A 25,987-nucleotide genomic window follows, 5' to 3' on the forward strand; every position below is an offset into this window, starting at 1 on the left:
TCCACTAGAAAGTGCCTGTGACAGAGGTGAAAATAGTACTGTAGTGGGCTAGATTCAGCTCGGGGAGCTGGTCTGATCATCCCCACATTATGTATTGACACACTTCCAATAGTGTTGTCAGTGACCAAGGCACCTGCAGTACACCATCAGGTAACGAGAAAGTGATGCACGGCTTCCTGGGAGTCTTCATCGAAGTGGAAACAAAGGACTTCATATTGACTGAATGCCATATCAAGGCCCATTGGCAGATGGGGCAGTTGGAGTGCTGCACAGTGGTTCGGAAATGTGTCCTGTAGTTATAACTGCTGAGAAAAAGAGCTTAGCCCTGGAGTTGGTGGGCCGTCCAACTGGGTAGCTTAGCATTTAGTGGCAGCACCAAAGAGCAGTATCGGAGGCTTATGGTTGGTGGTTAAATGGAACCACGGAGAAAAGCATGGAATTTTTTTAGTGCAAAAATGATTGCAAGTGCTTTCTTTCCAGTCTGAAAATACTTCTTCTAGGCTGTGTTGAATGATTATGAAGTGTAAACTGTCAGTTGTTCTGAGCCTTTGGCATTTCAGTGTACTAACACAATACAATGCCCAGTCCCTGTTCTGATGCATTGACGGTCACCACCAGCTCCTTCCCCTGCTGAAAAGTGGAGAGGCATGACACAGAGCGTAAAGCCCGTTTCAGCGTATGGAGTGCTCATTCGCACTCTGGTGACCAGGGAAATGAAGTACCTTTTTTCGTAAGATTGTTCAACAGGTATGCAATTTCTGTAGTGAGGAGAAAGAATTTACTATAATTAGTGATTTTTCCGAGGAAGGATTGTAGTTCCTTCAAGTCGGAGGGATGTGGGAGTGCTATGATTCTTTCCACATGCTTCTTCATAGGCAGGATTGCCTTTCAAGAGATGATACAACCGAGATGTTCCACTGATGGTTGAAAGAATTTGGATTTGTTAGGACTACATTTTAGGCCAGTGGCCCGTAGGGTGTGAAAGAGGTACTGCCCAACAGATAGTGTGACAAAGAGTTCTTCTTTCTTTCAAATTGGATAAGTGGCAGTTTCAGTGTATGAGTTTGCTGTGACTTTAAAATAACCGCATAATCAAAGTTTTCCCGAGGGTTGTTGACAATGACCAATGATGTTGCCCCTCACTCATAGATATAGGCTCAGTTACATTAATATTTGTCAATTCCCTTTTAATCTAGGTGATGGTGGATGTATTCCATCAGGTTTGATAGCAATTGGTGAAGAGGGCCTCCCTGTGCTTCTGTCCCGACTGCTGTTGCAAGAATTGTTGAAAAATAACCCCTGTGTACAAGATTGGCGGCAGTGGATGCTGCACTGGATCCATGTTCACACAATATAGTACTAGTATCGACCACTATCATCACCATTTCTGTTGCAACACACAACATAAATAAAAGTATGAAACAACAGTCAACAGGTGTATTTCACACCAGAAAAAATGGTACATACTTTCACCGGTATTATGGATGGTTCCAAAGAGCAGAACTGACAGTGTAATCCAGAATAACAGCGTGACTAGTTTCATATGCAGAGACAGTAGGTAGGCGGTACACTCTTGAGTGAAGGTGAGCTTGAGCAGCTCGTAATATCGGTATAAGAAGAGGGTACAGTTTGGCCTGGTGATAGTGGCACTAGGGAGGCACTGACATGAGTGTCATGCATAGCAGATTTGCACTTGGTACGAGGGTGTCACTCTCTTGGCTGGGCTCTTGTGTCGAACATCCCTTGAGGTTTACATGTACAGTTTCTCGCTGGGTTTTGCAGTGACTCTGTAAAGCGTTACTAAACCACAGCACTGGCTACTGGACTTGTTACTGTTCATTGCCATATATATCTTTACTTATTTTCTTAATAGCCAGTACCAGCATGAGTAAGATATTGAAACACTTCAGTAGAATGAGTAAGTAAAACAGCTCACTACACAGAGGTGATACTGAGCCATTCATAATTGTAAATAAGAACCATAACCATAGAGGCTAAGTTATGTAACCTGGTCTTCTGTACAGTGCCAATGAACGCATCCATGAATGCTCCCATGCACCCCCCTCCCCACCCCCACCCACCCACCCCCCACATACAAAACTGTCATGTTGTCTTGAACAACATAAAAGTGCTCCCTCTCCATTGCCCCCCCCCCTCCTCCCCCATGTGTGTGTGAGGGAGGGGGGGGGGGGGAGAGGAATGGGGGGTTTACGTGACAACAGCATAAGCAGCTGAACACACTGTGCTTAAATAACAGTTCTGCAGCTTAACTGGTATGAACACATTAGATGGGTGAAGAAAGAAGGTAGAGGGGGAGCAGGAGGGATGGTTGGGGATGGGTGGCAGATGGCTGGGAGGGATGCAGCAGATGCAAGAGATAGGAATGAGACATGAACACTAGCACAGGTGTGTTCAGACAATGGGCAACAAAGATGTTACCTTGGAGGAGTGGCTTAGGAGGGAATATAGATCAAGGGAAGAGGAGGATATAGAACATTGGAAGGGTAGACTGCAGGAAAGACGGTGTGGGTGCGGGACGAGTGAAGTTAGGGTCCTAAGGTGCGTGTTAGCATAGATTAAGACCATGAGAGTTACTAGAATTAAGGATGTGTTGCAAAGATCACTTCCATCTATTTACCTGTGAGTTTCTGGCATTGGACTAGGGATCCAAATGGGGCGAGCTGTAAAGCAACCATTGAAATCAAGCATGTTGTATTCGGCTGTGTGTTCTTTCACAGGGTGATCAACTGCTGTTGCTAGAGTTTGGCAGTGGCCATTCCTTTGGATGGACAGCTGATTGGTGGGTGTGCCCATGCAAATATTCTGCAGAAATTGCAGCAGTGCTGTTATGATATGACTGCTTGCATAGGTAGCCCAACTTGGGTAGGATAGTAACTAGGATAATCCTGTGATAGAAATTCAGCAGGTTGTGCTTGGGTTGGTGTATTGAACAAGTCTTGTGTATGGTTCTTCCACAGTGACATCAAATGTGTGGCAAGTGGAGAACTATTTTGGGAGAGATGGGAAGGATTGTGGGCAGGATATTCCCACCCTTCCCAAAGTAGTATTCAGTTACCCACCAAATCTACAAAATATCCTAGGCCGTCCTTTCACCTTACCCATTCCCATCCCACTGCCATGTGAATCTTACCGCTTGGACGACCCAGTTTCATGACTTGTCCAATAATCTGACCGAACACATCCTATTCCTGTCCCATCCAGCACATGATTGTCATACCCCCATCAGAGGCAGGGTACCATGTCAAATCAGTCTTGTCAGTATATCAACTATGATACAATTTCTGCTTGGCAGTTTATGTGGGCATAACCACCAAACTGTGACCAAGGGTTTCTCTGAACTTTGTAAATAAGAGTCTCTGAACAACATAGATAAGAATTGTCCTTGCAACATATCTTTAGTTCCGTATTTCTCTCTGTCAGTCCATTCCATGTCATCGCCATCACTGCATGCATTTGCTGCGTCCCTCCCACTTGTCAGCCATCCTTCTCTGACCTTTCCTCCCTCTCTCCGCATCCTTTCTGCCGTACTTACACTGCCTGATACAACCTCTCATCCCAGTGGAGCTGTAGAATTATAGTTCCAGCACAGAGAATTCAGCTGGCACAAAGTAGCCATACAGTTAGTGTGTGTGTGTGGGGGGGGGGGGGGGGGGGGGGGTCACGTGTGTTAGTTCAAAAAAGGATTGGTCGAGTAGCTAGCCAAAGTCTTTGTTATGTGTCTTTGTGACAACTTAGTGCTAAGTTGCTACCTTTACTCCTTTCTGTTACCATAAGTACATTTAATTTGCTTTCAAATGTATTGACAGTCAAATCATGAAAACATTTTTGTTTTTGAAGATTGTGACACACTTAGTTGCAAGAGCAGATGAAATGTTGAGAAATAGAACTGACTCATTGGTTTCTGCCAGTTGTTAAAATAGAGTAATTGATTTAATGTAGCTGTCAAAATACCAAGAGTGCATCTGAAGTCACATTAATGTAGTATTTTGTTAGTTTGGTGCAGAAATTATGTTGATATTAATGAAAATTTGTTTTTGTCCATGAGGGGACATGCTATGCAATGAAATTTGTCAGATTTCAACTTGATGCATTGAATAATTTTGCTAATACAGCTTTTCAAAGTGTAGTGATTCAAATTTATAATATAGGATACCATTATATTATAAAGTTATTTGTTTTGGATTATTTATCTTAAAAGGAAATCCATTAAGTGCTGATGATGGCTTAAAATGTCTCGTCTATTTCCATTTGATCAGATAAGTGGCAGGGGAATTAATTCAGATGTGCCCATACCTATCTGGAAATAGATCCACTTGTAGGATGTTCCAAAACTGCAACCTCAGATAAAAACATCAAATAGTGCACACTCAGCAGCTGAAAATGTGTGAACTATATGAAACCATGGTGTTACCAGAAGAGAGTGCAGTATATTTTACATAAAGAATTGACTTTAAGACAGAAAATCCATGTTGGAATATCAAAAATCATGAAAAGGATAGATGACTTACTACTCACTGTAAATATGACACACTGAGTTCCAGACAGTCAGGTGGGAAGCATCTGGGGCAGGAAGTTCCTCATTTGAGAGCATAGTAATAGATAATCAAAGCCAGACACAGGATGTGGTTCAGTTGTTCCAGTCCAGGCTGGTATTGGGTAATGAAGTGGATGCGACTTTGTAGCTAGTTCTTGTGGGTGGTGGGAGAATTGGGGGTATGTGGAGATATGGCATGGGAAATTTCTTTGAGGACTATGTCTGGTGGATAGTGCCTGTCTGTTAAGGCGTTTGTGGGATCTTCAGCATACTGAGCAGGGGAGTTCTTGTCACTGTAGATACGCCGTCCGAGATTCCCAAACAGCCTGGCCGCCCAGGGACAGTACAGGCCTTTGTGAGTCCTTCAGCATACTGGGGAAGGGAGTTCTCACTGCAGATACATCTTGTATGTGACTAACTGCTCTCTTGATGTTTATGAATCTGTTATTTGCTCATTACTTACGTTCTCTTATAAGATAGTTATCAAATCATAATAAAATTACTCATAATCTTTAGCTTTGGTTCTTGTTCCTGTCTGTTGTCATTATCCTCCTCTCACTTTACCTGTACATCATAATCTTTGTGATATTGTGTCTGAAGACTGTATTCCTCCACACTGGTGGACACTTTCTGACTGTGCTCAAAACTTTTTGTCAAGCTGAGAGTCAACTTTAAAATCTCAAACATCTTAAACTTGCTATATAGGAATACTAAAACATACTCAGAATAAATTCATTGCTGCACTTTGTGATACTTGCTGGAACCTCAAAATTTCTAGAGTCCTCTTGGTTTAAGTAATTAATTACTTTTTCTCACACTGGAACCATAAAAATAATCTGCCAACATTCTTTCCAAAGGTATATGTCTTTTAATGTTAAAATAGTCAAGCAAAAAAAGTCTTATGTTTGCTGTCTTGTCATTACAGTATGTTAACATTTTTACTGTTCCCAGAATTTAATTTATGATGTAAAGGGGGTTGGGTGGTGGTTTGGTTTTTAAAAGCCTTAGCTGCTTTATGCACCTACTATGATTAATCACATAATTCTGTTGTTTGAGGATAGCCTATAAAACATAAAAGCCAGTTCACATCAAATTATAAAATGAATATTAATGTGGAACAGTTTTGGATATAATTGTATTCCTCAAAGTGCTGACAGAACATTCTGTAACTATAATGCAATTTTGTTTATGTCTCTATGGCAAGTGCCTCACTCTTACTAGCAATTATGGCTTTCAACCAGTTTTGATAGTAGCTTTCTGCACCTTGCACTCGGTAGCTGATAAGTGTTGCCAACTGTCAAGGCTCTTCTTTTGGTGCACAGAATGTAGTAGTTCTTTTATGTGGTTGTTGATGTAACCATCACAAGTTATTGCAGGAACTGTGTATTTTCATGCAGTTTTATACATTTCTATTTGAACCAAATTTATTCTGTAAAATTTATAGGCATTTTTATACTTTCATATCAAGTATTGTTCTTTACATAATATATTGACCCTAAGTTTCCTTTTATGTACAACATATATATTAAATGAAAATTTCATCTTCTCTTTTCAAATTGCTTGAAATGAAATCAGTGCAAATTTCTTCTGCCAGTTTTTAGAAAATTTTCACTTTGACATTACGTCTGGTGAAGGTCTAAAGCTTTTTGTAGTCAGAACCTTGCAAGAAAACCCCCTTACACAAAGCAGCTTGCTGCAATAATTCATCTGATTTTTTGGGCAGCGGAAGGTTGGTTTCTGATACAGGTTGGAATAACAGACCTGATAACTTTGCAAGATTACTACTTTGAGGGTTCACATTCTAAAGCTGAGGTTCCTTTCAGAGATGCGTATGTGAATATGGCTTGTTTTCATACATGTGTTAAAGTTCAGTTGACTGTGTTAAACTCACTTGAGAAATTACAAAGTTTCTTACATGTAGTTGGTATGTAAAGAGCAGTGTCTCAAGATGTTAATAAAATTTTTGAGCAAGTTTTTTTTCATATCAATGTAGTGTGGCCATAGGCATGATACTTTAAAAAATGTGTTGTAGACTACTTTATAGAACTACAATGCTGAACATGAAATTTTTAGGTTGTAATTCAAAGAACTGCCCAGAATTATGCATATTGCAAACCAAATTTTGCAGTGCATTGTATTATCATTATTTAGGATTCTTACCATCTGGTTTCGTTAAAGCTGTCAGCCCTCCCCCATCTACAAATAATTAATGCAAAACAGAAATCAGTTGCACAAATTATTTCATCATCAGTCAATCACCCTGCTAAACTGTTGCGTAATATGTAGTTAGGGACTACAATTTACTTATAACTTAATATTAAGGAATAAGTTTATTTAGGTGCATCAGAAGAGTACAGTATATTTGACTAGTAAAGTTATTCTTTTTATTGCATCACTTTCTTTATATTTCCATATCAGATACTGCTCTGTACATAACATATTTGAGAGTAAATTTTCTTGTATGTACTACATAAGGTTTTACAATGTTTTCAGTCCATCCTTGGTCTGGCATATTCAATGCTTGCAAGTGCTTTATGGCCAATGGTTGCCCTTATTATTCCAGAATATCAATTAGGAACTGCATACGGAATGTAAGTAAATTTGAAAGTTATTTATGTGTTGTCTATTTCATGAAACTGGTTTTATTACCACTGAGTGTGATAATTGCCCTTACCAATGGAATTAGAATAGTATCAGATTGCTGTTCAGTGTGGTTTAACTCCTAATTTAAAGAAATACACTAATTAATAAACAGAGGAGTTGGGGTGAGGGACTTTCTTCTATTGTAGAACAGCTGTTTATGAAATAGGTTGCTTGTAATATTGTCAGTAGGGCAGTAGGTACTAGATTTGAAATTATTTTAGTCTTTGAAAATGAAATGGTGACAAAAATTTAAACAGCTTCCTCTTTTGAATCTACTGCTGTAAACTTAAAGGTGGTTAATTAAGTCCTACACATGTTGTGGGGTTGTCCGGGAGCTCTTACAGAACTGTACTAAATGAATTGCACTTGTTACACATGTTTAAGGAGTCAGAAAATGTAGCCAATTTGCACAGATGCAGTAACAATCCTATATTTCTACTGAAGAGGAGGGAAGTATTGTTTTGCATAAGTATATCCAAAAGGATAAATCTGTACTGTTGAACATAACATACAAAGAAAAGATGGAAGGGGATAAAAATAAGAATTCAGTTTCTGATTTACTTTTCTAGGGATGTTTAGAGGTAGATTAATCAGATCTCTCTCTCTCTCTCTCTCTCTCTCTCTCTCTCTCTCTCTCTCTCTCTCCCCTCCCCCTCTCTCCCCTCCCCCCTCTCTCCCTCCCTCCCCCTCCCCTCTCTCTCCCTCTCCCTCCCTCCCCCTCCCCTCTCTCCCCCTCTCCCTCCCTCCCCCTCCCTCTCCCTCCCTCCCCCTCCCCTCTCTCCCCCTCTCCCTCCCTCCCCCTCCCCTCTCTCTCCCTCTCCCTCCCTCCCCCTCCCCTCTCTCTCCCTCTCCCTCCCTCCCCCTCCCCCTCCCCCTCCCCTCTCTCTCCCTCTCCCTCCCTCCCCCTCCCCTCTCTCTCCCTCTCCCTCCCCCTCTCTGTCTCTCCCTCACCCCCATTAACTGCATAATTTTATTGTTGCTGCTACCATGAGTTTACACTCATTTGCGTTTTGAATAACTTCCTTGCAACAGAAGATGGCATGATTTCTCAGGTCAGTGGATTCAGGCTTCTACTTGTATCATAAAATAGTAAAAATTGTCTGGCAGAGTGATCTGATTACCTGGCCAGAGTAGCAGTGTTGCAGTGTTTACGCCCAAGAAAGAGGATAGCCTCAACATGCTCTCCAATAATCTTAAAAGTGGAGTGCTGTCACTTGTTAAACATCCGTATGTGCCACTAAATTAAGTGCCTGGAACAAGAACAGAAACAGCATATACTGTATATTTGGCTGCTTTCTATGCTTTGCTGCCCATCCATTAAACTACCTGCAATAGTGATGTCCCTATTTTCTATAGCTGCATCTGTTGTTTTGTCTTCTCCTGTTTTGGTCATGGATAATAACACTGACTATTTTATCGGGTCTATGTCAACTGATTTTATCATATTTTCAATTTTGTCATCTGTCAAATTATCTCACTTCCAGTAGGCATCACACACTTTATTGGTCTTTCTAGTCTTCTAATGCCACAAAAGTTAAAGCTAATAATCATAGGCAGCAAAAGCAAAGTGATTGCTGGTCTGGTGGTCAGCATTTAGGTTTGCAACACGGAGGTCCAATGTTTGATTTCTTGTGATAACCTGAAATTTTTTCCTGGTGGAAATGTCTGGAAGGAGACCCACTTGGCCTTGTGAGGCCAACTGAAAAACAGCTTTAATAGTGCAGATCTTATTTTTTTCAAGACTCCAAACCAGTTCTATAGGATTTAGTTCTATATGGTGCGGCAGCAGTTAGGAGGGAACCATTTTTATGCAAAATTTTGTCAGTTGGATAAAGATGAGAATGTTGATGCTCCTTAATTAATGCTAAAAGTTCAGCTTTTCTTGTGTCTACATATTTTTAGTTTTTTTCTCTGTCCAGTCATAGAGGAGAAGTAACACAAAAAGAAACTACACTCCTGGAAATGGAAAAAAGAACACATTGACACCGGTGTGTCAGACCCACCATACTTGCTCCGGACACTGCGAGAGGGCTGTACAAGCAATGATCACACGCACGGCACAGCGGACACACCAGGAACCGCGGTGTTGGCCGTCGAATGGCGCTAGCTGCGCAGCATTTGTGCACCGCCGCCGTCAGTGTCAGCCAGTTTGCCGTGGCATACGGAGCTCCATCGCAGTCTTTAACACTGGTAGCATGCCGCGACAGCGTGGACGTGAACCGTATGTGCAGTTGACGGACTTTGAGCGAGGGCGTATAGTGGGCATGCGGGAGGCCGGGTGGACGTACCGCCGAATTGCTCAACACGTGGGGCGTGAGGTCTCCACAGTACATCGATGTTGTCGCCAGTGGTCGGCGGAAGGTGCACGTGCCCGTCGACCTGGGACCGGACCGCAGTGACGCACGGATGCACGCCAAGACCGTAGGATCTTACGCAGTGCCGTAGGGGACCGCACCGCCACTTCCCAGCAAATTAGGGACACTGTTGCTCCTGGGGTATCGGCGAGGACCATTCGCAACCGTCTCCATGAAGCTGGGCTACGGTCCCGCACACCGTTAGGCCGTCTTCCGCTCACGCCCCAACATCGTGCAGCCCGCCTCCAGTGGTGTCGCGACAGGCGTGAATGGAGGGACGAATGGAGACGTGTCGTCTTCAGCGATGAGAGTCGCTTCTGCCTTGGTGCCAATGATGGTCGTATGCGTGTTTGGCTCCGTGCAGGTGAGCGCCACAATCAGGACTGCATACGACCGAGGCACACAGGGCCAACACCCGGCATCATGGTGTGGTTAGCGATCTCCTACACTGGCCGTACGCCACTGGTGATCGTCGAGGGGACACTGAATAGTGCACGGTACATCCAAACCGTCATCGAACCCATCGTTCTACCATTCCTAGACCGGCAAGGGAACTTGCTGTTCCAACAGGACAATGCACGTCCGCATGTATCCCGTGCCACCCAACGTGCTCTAGAAGGTGTAAGTCAACTACCCTGGCCAGCAAGATCTCCGGATCTGTCCCCCATTGAGCATGTTTGGGACTGGATGAAGCGTCGTCTCACGCGGTCTGCACGTCCAGCACGAACACTGGTCCAACTGAGGCGCCAGGTGGAAATGGCACGGCAAGCCGTTCCACAGGACTACATCCAGCATCTCTACGATCGTCTCCATGGGAGAATAGCAGCCTGCATTGCTGCGAAAGGTGGATATACACTGTACTAGTGCCGACGTTGTGCATGCTTTGTTGCCTGTGTCTATGTGCCTGTGGTTCTGTCAGTGTGATCATGTGATGTATCTGACCCCAGGAATGTGTCAATAAAGTTTCCCCTTCCTGGGACAATGAATTCACGGTGTTCTTATTTCAATTTCCAGGAGTGTATATTCACAAAAATGAAATTCGCCTTGTGCTATTGTTTGACAGTATTCTTCTCATGCTGTCCCTTCGCAACATCCACTCTCAGTGTAGGATGCACAAATCCACAGGTCATCTAAATAGACCAATGGCTCTTTTAGTACTGTCACGCCATTGTTATTCTTTTTGTCAGTAAAATTAACAACAGTAACAGCAATTTGCCACAAGTTCCTGTGAAGGTGTGTTGCATGATGACTTTTCGAGCTCACATTGTGAGGTAACATCATGTGCTGCTTTGGATTGGAATATGATTGTACCTAGTCACATGACCATGTGAGTTCCTCTGCAGCTGAGTAATCAATACACCTTGCCAAGTAATAGAAATGATGAGATGATTATTAAATTTTTTGTTGTGGTTGCAGAACATTAGTGTTCTTTTTAATCAGTGTAGTTTCTACAACATCCTCTGATGCTCTGATCCTAATTGGTGAAGTATCTTAACTGTGAAACAATATTTGTTGACTGTGCAAAATATCATATTGTTCAAGTACTACTTTGTTGTCATTGCAGAGCACAGTCACTTCAGAATTTTGGCCTGGCAACTACTACTATAGCAGCAGGTAGAGTTGTGGATGCTGGAGGTTACTTGCTCTTGGAAGTATTCTTCTTGGCATGGCTATGTTGTAAGTATACAAATGATGTGTAGTATCAGCAAAGAATCATCCAAATTATTGCACTCCTGGCAACAAATGTTACAGGTGATAAGTTATGCTGTAAAATGCCACATATGAAAATTTTATTAGAATATCTCATAGTGTTTACCATTGAATGTATTGCAGTATTTGCAAATAACAAGTAATATGATGAAATTTGGAAACTGAGAAAGGTTTTAGACTGGCCAAAACAATAATCGGACTAGAAATCTCACATTAGGCAAAAAATTAGCTCTTAATTCACCTTGTCGTGCAAAGTTTGTATTTATTTGGATACTATGGGTCATGGGAATTAAGATTTTGTTTTATTAACTGTAAATGTTAAACTCAGTTATCATAGAGTCTATGTTTTCACTGTATCAGTTTCATAGCCAGGTCTGATAAATTATTATATTTAGCATGAATTTAACAGTTATGGTAGAGTTAATATGTACAGTGATTTCTGTAAGTTAGTAATATTTGTGAGTGTTCACATTCAACTAATTTGGAAGCACATTTAAAGTAGTGGCAAAATAATAATAATAATAATAATAATAATAATAATAGTAGTCAAAATCATCATGAGCCTTTTGATATCCTCTACCGGATAGCACTTAAAATAATTGAGAATAAGTAATAAGAAAATTTATGTGTAAAATAAGGGAAAGGCAACCACTCACCTTTTGATGTTTGGAACACAGTAACACATAACCAAAAACATCATTCACACTAGCTTTTGAGCACTATCTCTTTTTCCAGCAATAGTGCACCCCTTCACACAGTTTCCCAAGTGCAACTTATGTGGGTATGGCAAGGCTTGTTAAGAAGTAAATTTCTTTTGCTTGTAACATAAAAAAATAATTCTATTATTTCGGATGATTCCTTTAATTTTTGGCATAGACTCAAAAGCTAATGAGGCCTTTGAATTGATGTGAAATCCCTCAGTAGTGTGAACTGATGACATAAGCATGATTCTGACCATCCAAGGTGCTAAATATGGGGAAAAAACAAGTCAGCATATTGAGACGTGTTGAGAAAAAAAGACTCCCAGTTTCTTAACCTCTTTTCTGAGTGATATGCACACAACCAGGTACCACATATGGATCTGACGATTGGTACCACTACCTGTCTAGAAAAGAGGGGTATGCATTAGCATTCAGAAGTCACAAATGGTAATGAAGTAGTGAACATTGCACACTATACAAAACCTACCCATATGGGAGCATACCTGTAAGGTGTACAGGTGCAGTGCTCTAAGTGTAGTATACAGTATACTCATTGGCAGCAATGAGTAATTTTTAATGTAATGCAAATTTCTTCCCATCAAAGTAAACTTTCAAGTTTAAGGGTAGAAAAAAGTAACTCAAATATATATTTGGAGAAAAAGTTGGATGAGAACCAATTTTGAAACCCAGTTGAGTCTTTTTGTTATTGCAACTACTGCAGTTTGAGACAGTGCTGTGTCTGGATGAAAGTGTACCATTTTGTGACAGTCTCCATTTCCTGCATAGCTACTATCCTTACTGTGTCCTCAGAGTCTTTCGCGACAGCATAAACGAATAAAACATTCTCGGTTTTCAAGTGGCGTCAGTACGAATAAAATCCTCGAGCTTTCGATGACCATCTCCGCCATCGTTGTCTGAAGTTCACCGATTGCTGGGACTGCTATGATTTCTCGCTTATATAGGCATGATGACATCGTCAGCAGCCAATCAGATATACCCAATGTGGCGTGTACGCGTAAGTCGACCCAGGCAGCTAGCGGAGCTATTGCCCGTGGCAGCACCGGTGACGTCGGGTGGGGCCAAGGGCAGGCGCCACATTTGAAACTGCCGCTCCTGTGTCGCACATCTGTCTTTGCTTTCTTTCGATGTCCAATGCCCACCCCCATGCCCTGCTGAATGTGTACCCCTGGTCTCTGTTGAAACTGTTGTTGTTTAAACGAATCTTGGGTGCTTCCTTTATAACGGAGTCCCAATACATAGATGCATGAGCCAACACTTTTGTATTTTTGAACTGTATTTTATGTCCGTTTTCTAGGCAATGCTCTGCTGTGGCCAACTTGTCAAGCTCCCTTTGTTTTATATGGCGCTTGTGCTCAGTGCAATGCTCTACAACCATGCGAATTGTTTGTCCGTTATACATGCTGCCACATTCCCAGGGTACACCATATATGCTGGACACTCGAAGAGCAATGTCATCTTTAACAGGGCGCAACATATCTCGTATCTTGGGGGCGGGCCGGAACACTGGTTTCAGACCATGTTTCTGCAGCAGCTGTCCTAACTTGCTTCTAGTTGCTCCACAATATGGTAGGAATGCAGTCCGTTTGGCCTCTTCTACTGATTCACCAAGTGTCTTTCATTGGCAGCCCTTGAAAGCTTTTGCGATGTCTCTTTTGCTGTATCAATTTTCCCCGAAAACCTGTTTTAAGTTCTGAAATGCAGACTGTAGGTTGTTGTTGTCAGAGATTATCTTGGCTCTATGAACCAACGTGTTCAGAACTGCTTTCTTGTGTACAGGGTTGTGGAAACTATTGGCGTTCAAGTACCGATCAGTGTGTGTTGGTTTCTGGTACACTGAATAACCAAGCTAGCCTCCTGCCTTCTGCTCAACCAAAACATCCAAGAATGGTAGCTTGCCGTGCTTCTCCATCTCAACAGTAAATTTAATGTTGGGATGGACACCATTAATGTGATCGACGAAATGCTGTAGTGTATCTTCACCATGAGGCCATATCAGGAAAGTGTCATTAACATATCGTAGAAAGCAAGATGGCCATAATGCTGCAGTTTGCTGCTCAAAGTGCTCCATGAAGAAATTTGCGACTGCTGGAGACAGTGGTGATCCCATGGCTGTGCCGTCCCGTCATCTCATAATATTCATCGCAGTACAAAAAGTACGTTGTTGTTAGGATGTGTCAGAACAACTTAATGATTCCAGATGGAAAATACTGGGCCAAAAGATCCATTGTATCTTGTGTTGGCACCTGCGTATAAAGTGACACAACGTTCTGGCTAACCATTATGTTGTTTGGGCCTATCTTCATTCTCTTGAGTGTCTCAACAAATTTCTGCGAATTGACAACATGGTGTTCACAATGTCCCAATTTTGGTCCTAATAATCCTACCAGGTGTTTAGCAAGTCTGTAGGTGGGCGAACTGATTGCACCAATAATGGGCCACAGAGCAACACTTTCCTTGTGTATATTTGGTAATCCATAAAGCCTGGGAGGTCTCACAGCACGAGGTGTTAATTTCTTCTCCACTTCATTTGGTAAACCAGAATCCTTTAATAACTTCCCTGTCCTTCTGACAATAGCCTGTGTGGGATCACGACTAAGCTTGCAGTATGTGGCATCTTCCAATAAATGTAGCATCTTCAGGTGGTAGTCTGCAGAGTTCAGAACCATGGTGGCATTCCCTTTGTCAGTGGCAAGACAACCAAGTCTTCATTCTCACGTAATAACCACAAGCAATGTCATTTCTCCTGGCTAATATTAGATTTTCATGGCTTAGCTTTTGCCAAGATATGTCTGGTAGTTAGCCTGATATCCTCAGCTGCATCATGTGAAAGATTCCTAATGCACTGCTCTATTCCATTAATTATATCCAATATTGGCAGACATCGTGGAGCTGGAGAAAAGTTGAGGCCTTTACTCAGTGCTGATATAGAGCCATCATACAGTTCTTGGTTGGAAAGATGAAACAACCGTTCTATGGGCCTTATCAAATTTCACAACAGTTCTTGCGTGATTCAGTTGGTTGAACTTGGCACATTGCTTTGACGTTCCCTTGGATAAACTTGAATGTTGTTGCACTGCCATGGCTCCATCCAACATCTCCCAATCGAATGGTGACAATGTTGATGACAAAGACAGATGACACTCAAATACGTTCCTGGCATTATGATCAAGCTCGTACCTTGTCTGTTGTATCCGCTGTCTCACTATGGCGAGACTGGTCGTCTTTAAAATTCTGTCCATTGCAGCAGTTCAAATGTGCTGCTTGACTACTGCAAAGCGAGGACTTACCTTCTTGTCCCAGCAGAAGGGCATGGGGGCAGGCGTTGGACATCAAAAGAAAGCAAAAACAGATGTGCAATGCGAGAGCGGCAGTTTCAGACATGGTGCCTGCCCCTGGTGCCAACTGACGTCACTGGTGTTGCCACGGGCAATAGCTCCGCTAGCTGCCCGGGTCGACTTACGCGTGCATGCCACATTGGGTCTATCTGATTGGCTGCTGGTGATGTCATCACGCCTATATAAGCGAGAAACCGTAGCATCCCCGGAAGTCAGTGAACTCCTGACGACGTGGCGGAGATGGTCATTGAAAGCTCAAGGATTTTATTCGAATTGGCACGGCTTGAAAACCAAGAATGTTTTATTCTACCATCCTTAGTGGTGGCACATTCATAATTTCAATATTTGGTGGCCATTTCCTAAAGCATGTTATGTCACTATCAAATTTTCAGAATGGGATTGGATTTTACAATCCCAGACCATCCTCCATTGGCCTCTAAAACTCTTCCATTTTTTATCTTAACTTTTGTGTCAAGTTTAAATGTGGTGCACTCATCCCAGGAGATGGATTTACATGAACAGACATCCATCACATGTGCAGACATAACAGACACTAAATATTTTCAAGGACATTTTGTGTATTTATTTTCGAAATTCTGTGCTTACTATATGTGTAGAGTCAGAACAATGTTTTGCGGTGATGGGTTTTAAAACATTGTGATAAATTCATATGGACATGCATTTTTTGAGCTGTAATGCAATTCCTTTTCTCTATCGAAAGTCACACCTTTTTGTTGCTTCTTCTTTAGTGTTGTGGGTATGTTCATTGGAAAATAAGCCCAGTGTTTTGCTTCTAAATACATTGATTTCAAAGCCATACCTGGATCAGAATAACAAAGTGATTGACAGCGAAGCATATTTGAGCATGAAAGGGGCAATGGTGTTGGTTTGCTGGCACAGTAATGAATTTGTTGTACAGAATTGTAATATCTTATTGCTTAATGCACGGGCTCCTGTGTATGAAATGACACCATGCTCCTGTTATTTGTGTATCTCAAGAAAGGCAAGAAGAAGGGCACTGACTTTTACAATAATCAGAATGATTCACATTTAGTTGGTATATGTGATTCAATAGAGGTGCTATAATGGATTTGAATCATTGATGTAAATATGATAACTAAAAACATTGAAATAATGTGAACTGCTTAAGTAATTATCAATCATTGTAGTTGTATGTAGTCTGTTATATGTCTGTAGAGTGATATTCCTTGATAACTCTGTGAAAATGTGGTAGACATGATTCACTCAAAAATATGGAGCACACACATAAAAAGAAACAAGAATTATGGCAAAGGGTAAATGCAGCTTAGTTCAAAGTCACTTTCTTCCCCAACACTGCTGTTATCTGTGCTCTGGTCCGTGGAAGAATCACTGGAATCGCCCAAGAATATAATTGCATTTTCAGTATTACTCTCTTCTTTAACAACCATTTCTGTGCAGCACACAACATTATTGCACTTTTCTGGAGTTATTTGGGCCACTGCTTCCTTTGACAGTGTTTGAATATCTTTCGCAGTGAAGCTTTTGTTTATTGTTGCCATGCAACATTTGATCTGCACCCAAATAATTTTGATGGTGTTGAAGAGGCAAGTGATATGGTGGAAGCCTAAAAATCCTGTGACAATGTTCTTTACCATTTACTCTGGTGTATCGCCAAATGTGCTTTGTTGTATTGAAATAAAATAACATCATTGCTCTTAATGGCCGGCCGAAGTGGCCGTGCGGTTAAAGGCGCTGCAGTCTGGAACTGCAAGACCGCTACGGTCGCAGGTTCGAATCCTGCCTCGGGCATGGATGTTTGTGATGTCCTTAGGTTAGTTAGGTTTAACTGGTTCTAAGTTCTAGGGGACTAATGACCTCAGCAGTTGAGTCCCATAGTGCTCAGAGCCATTTGAACCATTTTTTTGCTCTTAATGAAACATAAATCCATTTGGCTTGCTTCTTCCATCTAAAAACAGTTCATTACAAAAGATGTTGATGTTAATACTTAAGATTTTTGCTCAAGCATTTAGAAATACTGAAGTCTTTACATTTTTTATCAACTTATGTCTTTACTTACCTCCGAGATCTCAAAATTTGTCAGGGAAAAATGCTAAAACTTGTCTGGAATCAGGGAAGTATCAGGCAAATTCACTTGGGGAAACTTGTGGCAACCCTGATTGAGAAACCTGATTTTTTATTTACTCTTGTATGTGTTCAAAGCAGAAGTGACTAGGGGAAATCTGCAAAGCCATAGAAGCATATGTAACTATGGGAAAGATAGATGCTACTTTAAGAAAATTAAAGAAACTGTTGGGCAAAAGAAAGCAGCTGTATATTGAGCTCAGCTGGCAAGCCAATACTAAACAAGGAAGGGAAGTCTGAAAACTTAGAGAGAACACATAGGCTGCACAAAGGAAATAAACTTGAGGACAGTATTATGGAAAGGAAACAGGAAGTAGATGATGAGGTAGGATATGTGATACTGCCAGAAGAATTTGACAAAGCACAGAAAAACCTAAATTGAAGCAAGGCACCTAGAGTAGATGACACTGATTCATAATTACTGAGATCGTTGGAAGAACATACGTCTACAAAACTGGTCCACTAGGTATGCGAGATGTAGGGAACCAGTGAAATATCCTCAGTCTTAAAGAAGAATAACTCCAGTGAAAAGGTGTGAATATTACCAATCCATTAGTGCAAGTCATGGTTATGAAATACTAACACAAATGTTAAACAATGGAAACTCCACATTGGAATATCAACAATGTAAGGAAAGATAAAATGTTACTCACCATAAAGATGACATGTGGAGAGATGCATCAAAAAGACTGTGGCACATTATACGAGGGTAAGTCAAATATTATCCACAAAGTAGTTATAAAATTTTATTATAATCAAATAGGAAACTTACAGGAACATCATTTTTCGTCATAGTCTCCTTGCGTTACAACGCACTTGGTCCATTGTTGTACAAGCTTCCTGATGCCCTCATAAAAGAAGGTTCTCGGTTGAGCTGCAAGCCAGGAATGCACCACTTCTTTCACTGCTTCGTTCGAGGCAAATTGACGACCCCTTAATGCCTTTTTGAGTGGACCAAACAAGTGATAGTCAGAAGGGGCGAGATCGGGTCTATATGGAGGATGACCCAATACTTCAAATTTGAGTTTCTGAAGTGTTTCAGCAGTGTGGTCAGCAGTATGCAGACGGGCATTGTCATGCAACAACACTACACCTTTGACAGCAATCCTCAGCATTTGTTTTGAATTGCAGGCATTTGCCTGGCAGTAAGCATCTCACTGCAATGTACACTGTTTATTGTTGTGACCCTTTCCCCACAATGTCCCAGTACTGGACTTTGTGTGTCCCAAAAAACCGTAAGCATCAGTTTTCCTGCAGACTGTTGGGTCTTGAACTTTTTCTTGCACGGCGAATTTAGATGTTTCCATTCCATAATCTGCCGTTTACTTTCCAGCTCTTAATGATGGATCCATGTTTCGTCACCAGTAATGATCCTGTCTAAGAAGTTGCCCCCTTCACTACCATAGCGATTCAAATGATTTTTTGCAGATGTCCAAGCGTGTTTCTTTATGCAACTGTGTGAGTTGTTTTGAGACCCATCTTGCACAAACTTTACGAAACCCAAGCCTGTTGTGGATGATTTTGTAGGCAGAACCGTGACTAATTTGCAGACGATGTGCCACTTCGTCAATAGTTAATCGTCTGTCGAAGAGAATCATTTCACGTGAACACTCAATGGTTTCTTCATTTGTGGTGGTAAGTGGTCGTCCGGCTCCTTCATCATGCGTACCATTTCGGAATTTTTCAGTCCATTCGTAGACACTCTGTTGTGGCAAAACACTGTTTCCCATACTGTACCGAAAGTCTCCGATGAATTTTGGCTCTTGAGACGCCTTCCGACCACAAAAAATGGTTCACTGAACATTGGTCTTCTTTGGTGCTAATAGGCAGCAGAGCAGCCATGATTAACAGCACAGCAACAAATAAACAAAGCATGTGTCATCAACGTAAAATGACAGTACTACCGAAATAGACAAAAATATAACTAAATTGTGGGTAGTAATTGACTTACCCTTGTAGCTCTTGGTTAAAGTCTTCTTCAGAAAATGGAAAAAACACACACACACACACACACACACACACACACACACAGAAAGACAGAGAGAGAGAGAGAGAAAACACTCACATTCACATTCACAGGACCGCCATCTCTGGCAGCTTGGATCAGTCTGAGCCTCTGGAGATCATGGTAGTGTGTGTGTGTGTGTGTGTGTGTGTGTGTGTGTGTGTGTGTGTGTGTGTGTTCCATTTTCTGAAGAAGACTTTAGTTGAAAGCTATACATGTAAGTGCCTTTTCGTTGTGCCTGTCTGCAACACAAATATTGTGTACAGAAAAACTGGTGACCTGCCCCAGCTGCACATGGATAGCACTAAGCATCTATGGTAGGAAGACTTGTCTGACATAGCAGTAATAAATTATATACATAATCTTTTTGTATGAATCAGTCTACCTATTAGCAAAAACTGTATCTAAATCACTAAAGTGGTTCCTGATATTAGCATTCAGACAGACAGAAAAATGTGCTTGAGGGACTTTAATTTAGCAATATCTATAGAAGGAAGGAGTGATAGAAGGCATCCTCAAGAATGATCACCTTGGGTTTCAGAGAAATGTAGAAACATACGAGGCATTACTAATCCTGTAGCATACAGGTAGATCCCGTTATATGTGGATTCATTATCCGTGTTTTCACATATACGCGGTTTTAGTTAAGTCCAGTCTGTTAGCAGTACACTGAAGCAGTAATGCATTAACACATCTCAACATTCATCTTCTGATGTGTTTGTTGAGATGTATATCATCAGTTCACATCATTAGAGCTGTGAAGTTGCAGTTGACGGGGTCTGTGTGTAAAATGTCAGGTAAAAGGAAAGAAACTGTGCATGACAAGGGAAAGAAGGTTGTACGAATGACATATTCATTAGAAACAGAGGGATGTTAAGAACCACTATAAGAAAGATGAGCATGTTGTTGACATTCGATGTGCTTTGGGGCTTAGTGAATCCATTTTGAGAATTGTTCATGACAGTTCAGAACCAATTCAAAAAATTGGTAACTATTCAGCTAACATAAGTGTGACTAGTGATAGAGCACCACAACCAACAACACATGTCTCTTCTGTGGAGCTGCTATTCAAGCTAAAGCTAAGAGCTTGTATGAAGATTTACGAAAAGAAGATGACAATCCGGCGCCTTTCTCTTCCAGCTCAGGTTGGATTGATCGCTTCAAGCATCATTGTGGCTTCCACAACATTAAAATGACAGGAGAGGTGCCTGTGGCAGATGAGGAATTTGAAAAGAGGTGTAAAGAAATTGTGATAGAAAAAGGCTATACTGCGAAACATGTTTTCAACGTTGATGAAAAGGCTTATTTTGGAAACGAATGACTAGTTACATGTTCATTTGTATTTAAGAAAAAACAGCATCTGGATTAGAGGCTACTAAGACCTGGCACACCCTTTTCAGAGGGAATGGTCAAGGGATTGTAAATTAAAACCCCTTATGATCCACAACTTGCAAAATCCTAGGGCACTAAAAGGTTGCGACAAGAGCAGGCCAGGAATTCATTGGTAACAAAATAATGATTTTAGTGGGTTGTTGTGTTTGTGTTAAATTTTTAAATGTATAAATTTTGCATTGAAATGTGTTTCACAAAGGTGATGATGGGTATTTTTGGTTAAAATTAGTAAGAAACTATTTTAAATTTAATATGCGAGAAAACGAGACTCTAACCCCATATTTTACATATAAAGTTACTCTTTATTTACATGAATTCAGTATCTCTGGGGATTCCGCAGAACATAACTGTCGTGGATAACAAAGTTTGTCTCTGCCTTAGAAGTTGTGTTGAAGAAACACAGAGCTGTATCTGTAACAATTGTAAGTTTAGAGAAAGCTTTTGACACTCTTGTCTGATTTAGATGTCTAAAATTCAGGAGAGAGATAAACTAAGGGGGTCATTTACAGCTTGTATGAAACCAGACTGCAGTTGTGAGTAACAGGACATGAAAAGGAGGCATTAGTTGACATAAGAGACAGGGTTGCAGCATATCTCCCATGTTATTCAATCTGAACCTAGAGTGAGCAGTAAAGGATACAAATGAGATTTTTGAAAGTGAATTAAAGGTAAAGAAGAAGTAATAAAAACTTTGAGAACAAGGTACTTAGATCATTTGACTGGAATGGATAAAGTCTTGAAAGGAGATTACTTGATGAATGTCAACAAAAGGAAAGAAGGAAAATAGTAGTGGAGTATAATCGAATTAAATCAGCTAGTGCTGAGGGCATTAGATGAGAAGAAAAGCCACTAAAGTAGTAGACAGTTTTGCTATTTGGGTAGGAAAATAACTGACAATGGCTGAAATAAAGAGAGTATAAAATGTATACTGGCAACAGCAAGAAAAAGCATTTTCCAGTGATAAAGATTTGTTAATATAAAGCACATATTTAAGTGGTAAGATGTCTCTTTTTGAACAATTTTTGTTGGGAGTGTAGCCTTATATGGAAGTGAAACGTGGTGATGAACAGTTCAGATAAGAAAAGAATAGAAACGTTTGAAATGTGGTACTAGAACAACACTGAGTGGATAGGATAACCTATAAATAGGTATAAAATCAAATGGGAGAGAGGAGGAATTTGTGGCATAACTTGACAAAAAGAACAGATTGGTTGATAGTACACATCATGTGGTTACAAGTAATCATGAACAGGGTAATGGAAAGAAATGTAGGGTGCAAACATCATAGAAAGATACCAAGACTTATCAAAAGGGTACAGTTTGCTGTATTATGCAGAGGATTTGCTAATGAGGAGAGCTGCATGGAACCACTCTTTGGTCTAAAGATAGTGACTTTTTTTCAAATGCTTGTCATATCAATTATTATTTAGCATTCACACAGTTCACGCAGAACTGGAGACATTATTGATTTGGTGTGTGTAATGAAGCCATTGTGTTTGATATTGTGATTCATGTTAATTTTCATTTCAGTGTCATTATTAACTGCTGTTGGAATATGGGTGGTTGATGCAAGCAAAAATGGAATACTCAACATGACACCATCACAAAGAGAAGTTTATGAGAGAAACAGATTGTAAGTATTATTCTGAAATTAGTGCTCTTTACTGACATTTGTTTTGTGTTCTGAAGTATTCAGCTATGTCTTATTGTTTAAATTTCTGACATTTGCTGTTCTGTTAGAGGAAACTATGTTTTTTTTTCATGATCTTTCCAGTCAGTTAACTGAAAGTGTATCAAAATATTTGATTTCTTGTTACTTTTTTTTCCTAACCACCTCTGATGTGGCAGTCATTTGTTCATTGCAGGCACAAAAAAAGCTTTTAGCCTTTAACATATTGAAAATTGTAATACACAGCACTCTCATAGTGATGATGCTTTTTCTTCAGTAAATGCTATGTATTTATCCTCTCTTTTTCAGTAAATTCTGTATTTTTGCCATTCATACATTAAGTCTCATTTTAATTATCTGTAGAGTGTGTCAATTTCACTTGTCTTTAAGTGCTTTAGGGGGGATGTAACAGAAAATGTAAACATTTATTTAAAAAATCATTACAGCCATATTTATTAATGCCAGCCACTGTGGCCAAGTGGTTCTAGGTGCTTCAGTCCACAACCACTGCTGCTATGGTTGCAGGTTCGAATCCTGTGTGTGATGTCCTTAGGTTAGTTAGGTTTAAGTTGTTCTAAGTCTAGGGGACTGATGACCTCAGATGTTAAAGTCCCATAGTGCTTAGAGCCATTTGAACCATATTTGTTAATGTACAAATCTAAAATTTTGCATGCGTAAAGCAAAAGAGCTGTGTTTTAACAGAAAATATAATAAAATATGCAGGATTAATATTTTGCCAGAAATTTGAATTTTTTATTTTTTTGTTGTCTGTTTTATAAAAAGCATAATTCAGATTCCATTCATGCAAGTAATCTGAAAATTTTATTGTAATGTCCTGAGAAGGTTATAAGACCACTGAACTAGTTATTAATTTATGGTACAAAGTGTATCCTTAACAGAGTTTTTAATTTTGCACATCCAAAATCAACTTTTTTTTCTCGATACAATAATCTAAGAATCATAATGTAATTGCAGGATCTCATATTTTTTAGTTCCAGGGAGGCAGTAACACACTGCCAACAGTCCAAAACATTTCATAGCATTAGCGCATTCACTTTTTGAGAAAAAACCTTCCAATAACGTAAAAAATTTAAAACTGAGAAAATGAGGTTCAAAGATTTTCTTCTCATACTTCTGCATGTAATAAGCTTACCTCAGTTTTAAAATCCTCCATATTGATACTCCTCATCCTCCAGGTTTCTCTTCTCTTCTCTCCTCTTCGAATCTGCCTGGCCTGTATTTGCAGGTAAGACACTGATCTGTTAGTTTTCATGACCCTGCTGTTCTTGATGGTGTAAAATGCTTTTGTTGTAAACACACCAGGATCTCTTCAACATTTCAATTCTGCCATTATTTCCGTTATTGTAACACAAAACTACTACAAATACACCTATTTTGAGTATTTCAAGTCCACTGAATGTCCTTTTTGAGCATCTAATCCAAATTAAATTATTGAGACTTTCATTTGCATTTTGTGCCTTTCCATGAAGACACTTCCTCAGTAACCTGAATGTTGGCATCATTGCATTCATAACAGGTTCCCATAATGAGTATTTTTGTAAATAAGTCTCATTTCTGGTTATTGAACTTAGACCAATCATCTTTCGGACACAGATTGTGCATTGGTATTTGGTCGGTAGATAGTTTGTGGAAAAAAAATTGCCCACACTGCACACCTCATTGCCTCTAAATTGTGTGTGTTTTTCCTGATAGCTCTCCCATAAAATAACTGAAGAGAATCAGTTTCTTTCAGAGTAAGCCTGCCTTTTTTGTGCTAGTGGTTTTCCATCCTCAAGTACTTCACCTTTCTTCTCCTCCAGCATGCGACGAAGCCTGCCACCAAGCCTCTTTTGGACATGGCCAACACATTCCAACTTTTCTATTGTTGTATTGTACGGATTTTTATCTGTTAGTGCTTTGAATGAAGAGGAGTCCCCATCACCAAGGTATTAAGTACATCTAACACCATACTGGTCCTCAAATCTGGAGACCATCCTCACAACTCCAGCAGCCTCCATGCCCCCACTTGAGCCACTATATTTTCTAGAGCATGCTATCGCATGCTTTACTTGCCACAGTCTCTCACTGTCTTCATTATTGGACATTTTCCCTGTTGCACACTGGTGGCAGTATTTAGACATAATTTCTAACTTTACCTGAGTCAATACCAATAACAGATGCAACTCCATACAGTGGTTGTGTGACCCCTTTTCATCCATGTTCCATCTACAGACACACACAGGTCAGTAACATTTGTAGGAGATTCACTGTCATGAATATCTACCCCATGACCTATTTCTTTTTGGTTTATTTGAACCATTTCCTCCACTGCTTTCTTCATGGAAACTTTGGCAGTATCACATACAGCATCAGACATTTCTTTATTTATTTTTTCAAACCTTGCACAAGGTGGAGGCATGTTCAGAAAACCACACGATAAATTACCTCCTTTCCTGCCCTTTCCAAGGCATCTCAGAGCATATGCTAACCTACAATTGCTTTCATAGGTACCAGTGTCAATTTTTTTTGGAGGAGGAAAATGAAAATTCATTGCCACATGAATTACAAATTAATTTAATATCACAAGCTATTCCCACTCTTCTTTCTTCAACAACAATCATGTATTCTGTATTTTTACAGCTAATGCATGAACATGAAAACTTTTTAGCCTGGCAGTGAAGCTCTAAATCAACAAGTCCGACTCCAGTAGAATCCATCAGCATCACTCACGCACCTGTACAATTCTGCTGTCCCATGTTTTGATGCTGAAGCTGAGGGCTTATGTTCTTCATTTCGAGCTGCTTCCTCTTTTTTCTTGGTAAACTGATTTCCAAGAAACCTCAGTTTCCTAAACACAGTTTTTCCACCACCCATTACGCAGTGTCAATTCCATGTTTAACTGCTGAAGGTAATTTTTGATAAGGCATTTAAAACAGTTTCAGATGAATCTCTGTCCCTATCACCTGTCCTAATCACTTGAGTTTCCCAATCTATAGTTGGTAGATTATCTACAACATGGCCAGGAAATTTACGTGATATGTTCTCCAAGTTTCCCCTCAACTGTTCCACCATTACTGTTACTGAGGCAGGGGGTCTATAAAACATCCGACGACCATGTTTGATCCACCTTTAACACTTTTCACTGAGGCTATTTTGCATCCTGACACTGTACTAATCTCACTAGATATTATCGTACTTTTTATTGCTATAAATATGCCTCCACCACCATAGTTACTTATCTTTTCGGTGAATATTCCAGTCAAAGTTTAGCATTTCATTGCTATCAACCTCTGCTTCCAGCCGGCTTTCCATCCCATGCTCTGTGTATCCATTGTTACCTTTTATAATCTACATTAGTTTCGGGATCTTTCTGTAGATGCTCCTCCACTTAAGTGCTACTGTATTGTCATTTTCTTTTTCCAATCTGCTATGATGAATACTACTCTGTGTGAACACTGAAGGCATCTTATTGGGCCTG

General features: G+C 40.4%; 1 protein-coding gene across 3 annotated transcripts in view; it reads left to right on the top strand.

Moving 5' to 3' along the window:
- The window catches only part of LOC124592760 (major facilitator superfamily domain-containing protein 1-like), a 123,303-nt gene that overhangs the window by 82,154 nt on the left and 15,162 nt on the right, over positions 1–25,987 (top strand). For all 3 annotated transcript variants that reach the window (XM_047131868.1, XM_047131869.1, XM_047131867.1), the window contains exons 8-10: positions 7,049–7,146; positions 11,117–11,229; positions 22,371–22,473. In XM_047131868.1, coding sequence (XP_046987824.1) covers positions 7,049–7,146; positions 11,117–11,229; positions 22,371–22,473 — 314 coding nt within the window. The remainder of the gene's footprint in view (positions 1–7,048; positions 7,147–11,116; positions 11,230–22,370; positions 22,474–25,987) is intronic.

This window comes from Schistocerca americana, chromosome 2 (genome assembly GCF_021461395.2).
Source record: "Schistocerca americana isolate TAMUIC-IGC-003095 chromosome 2, iqSchAmer2.1, whole genome shotgun sequence".
In the NCBI taxonomy this organism is placed as follows: domain Eukaryota; kingdom Metazoa; phylum Arthropoda; class Insecta; order Orthoptera; family Acrididae; genus Schistocerca; species Schistocerca americana.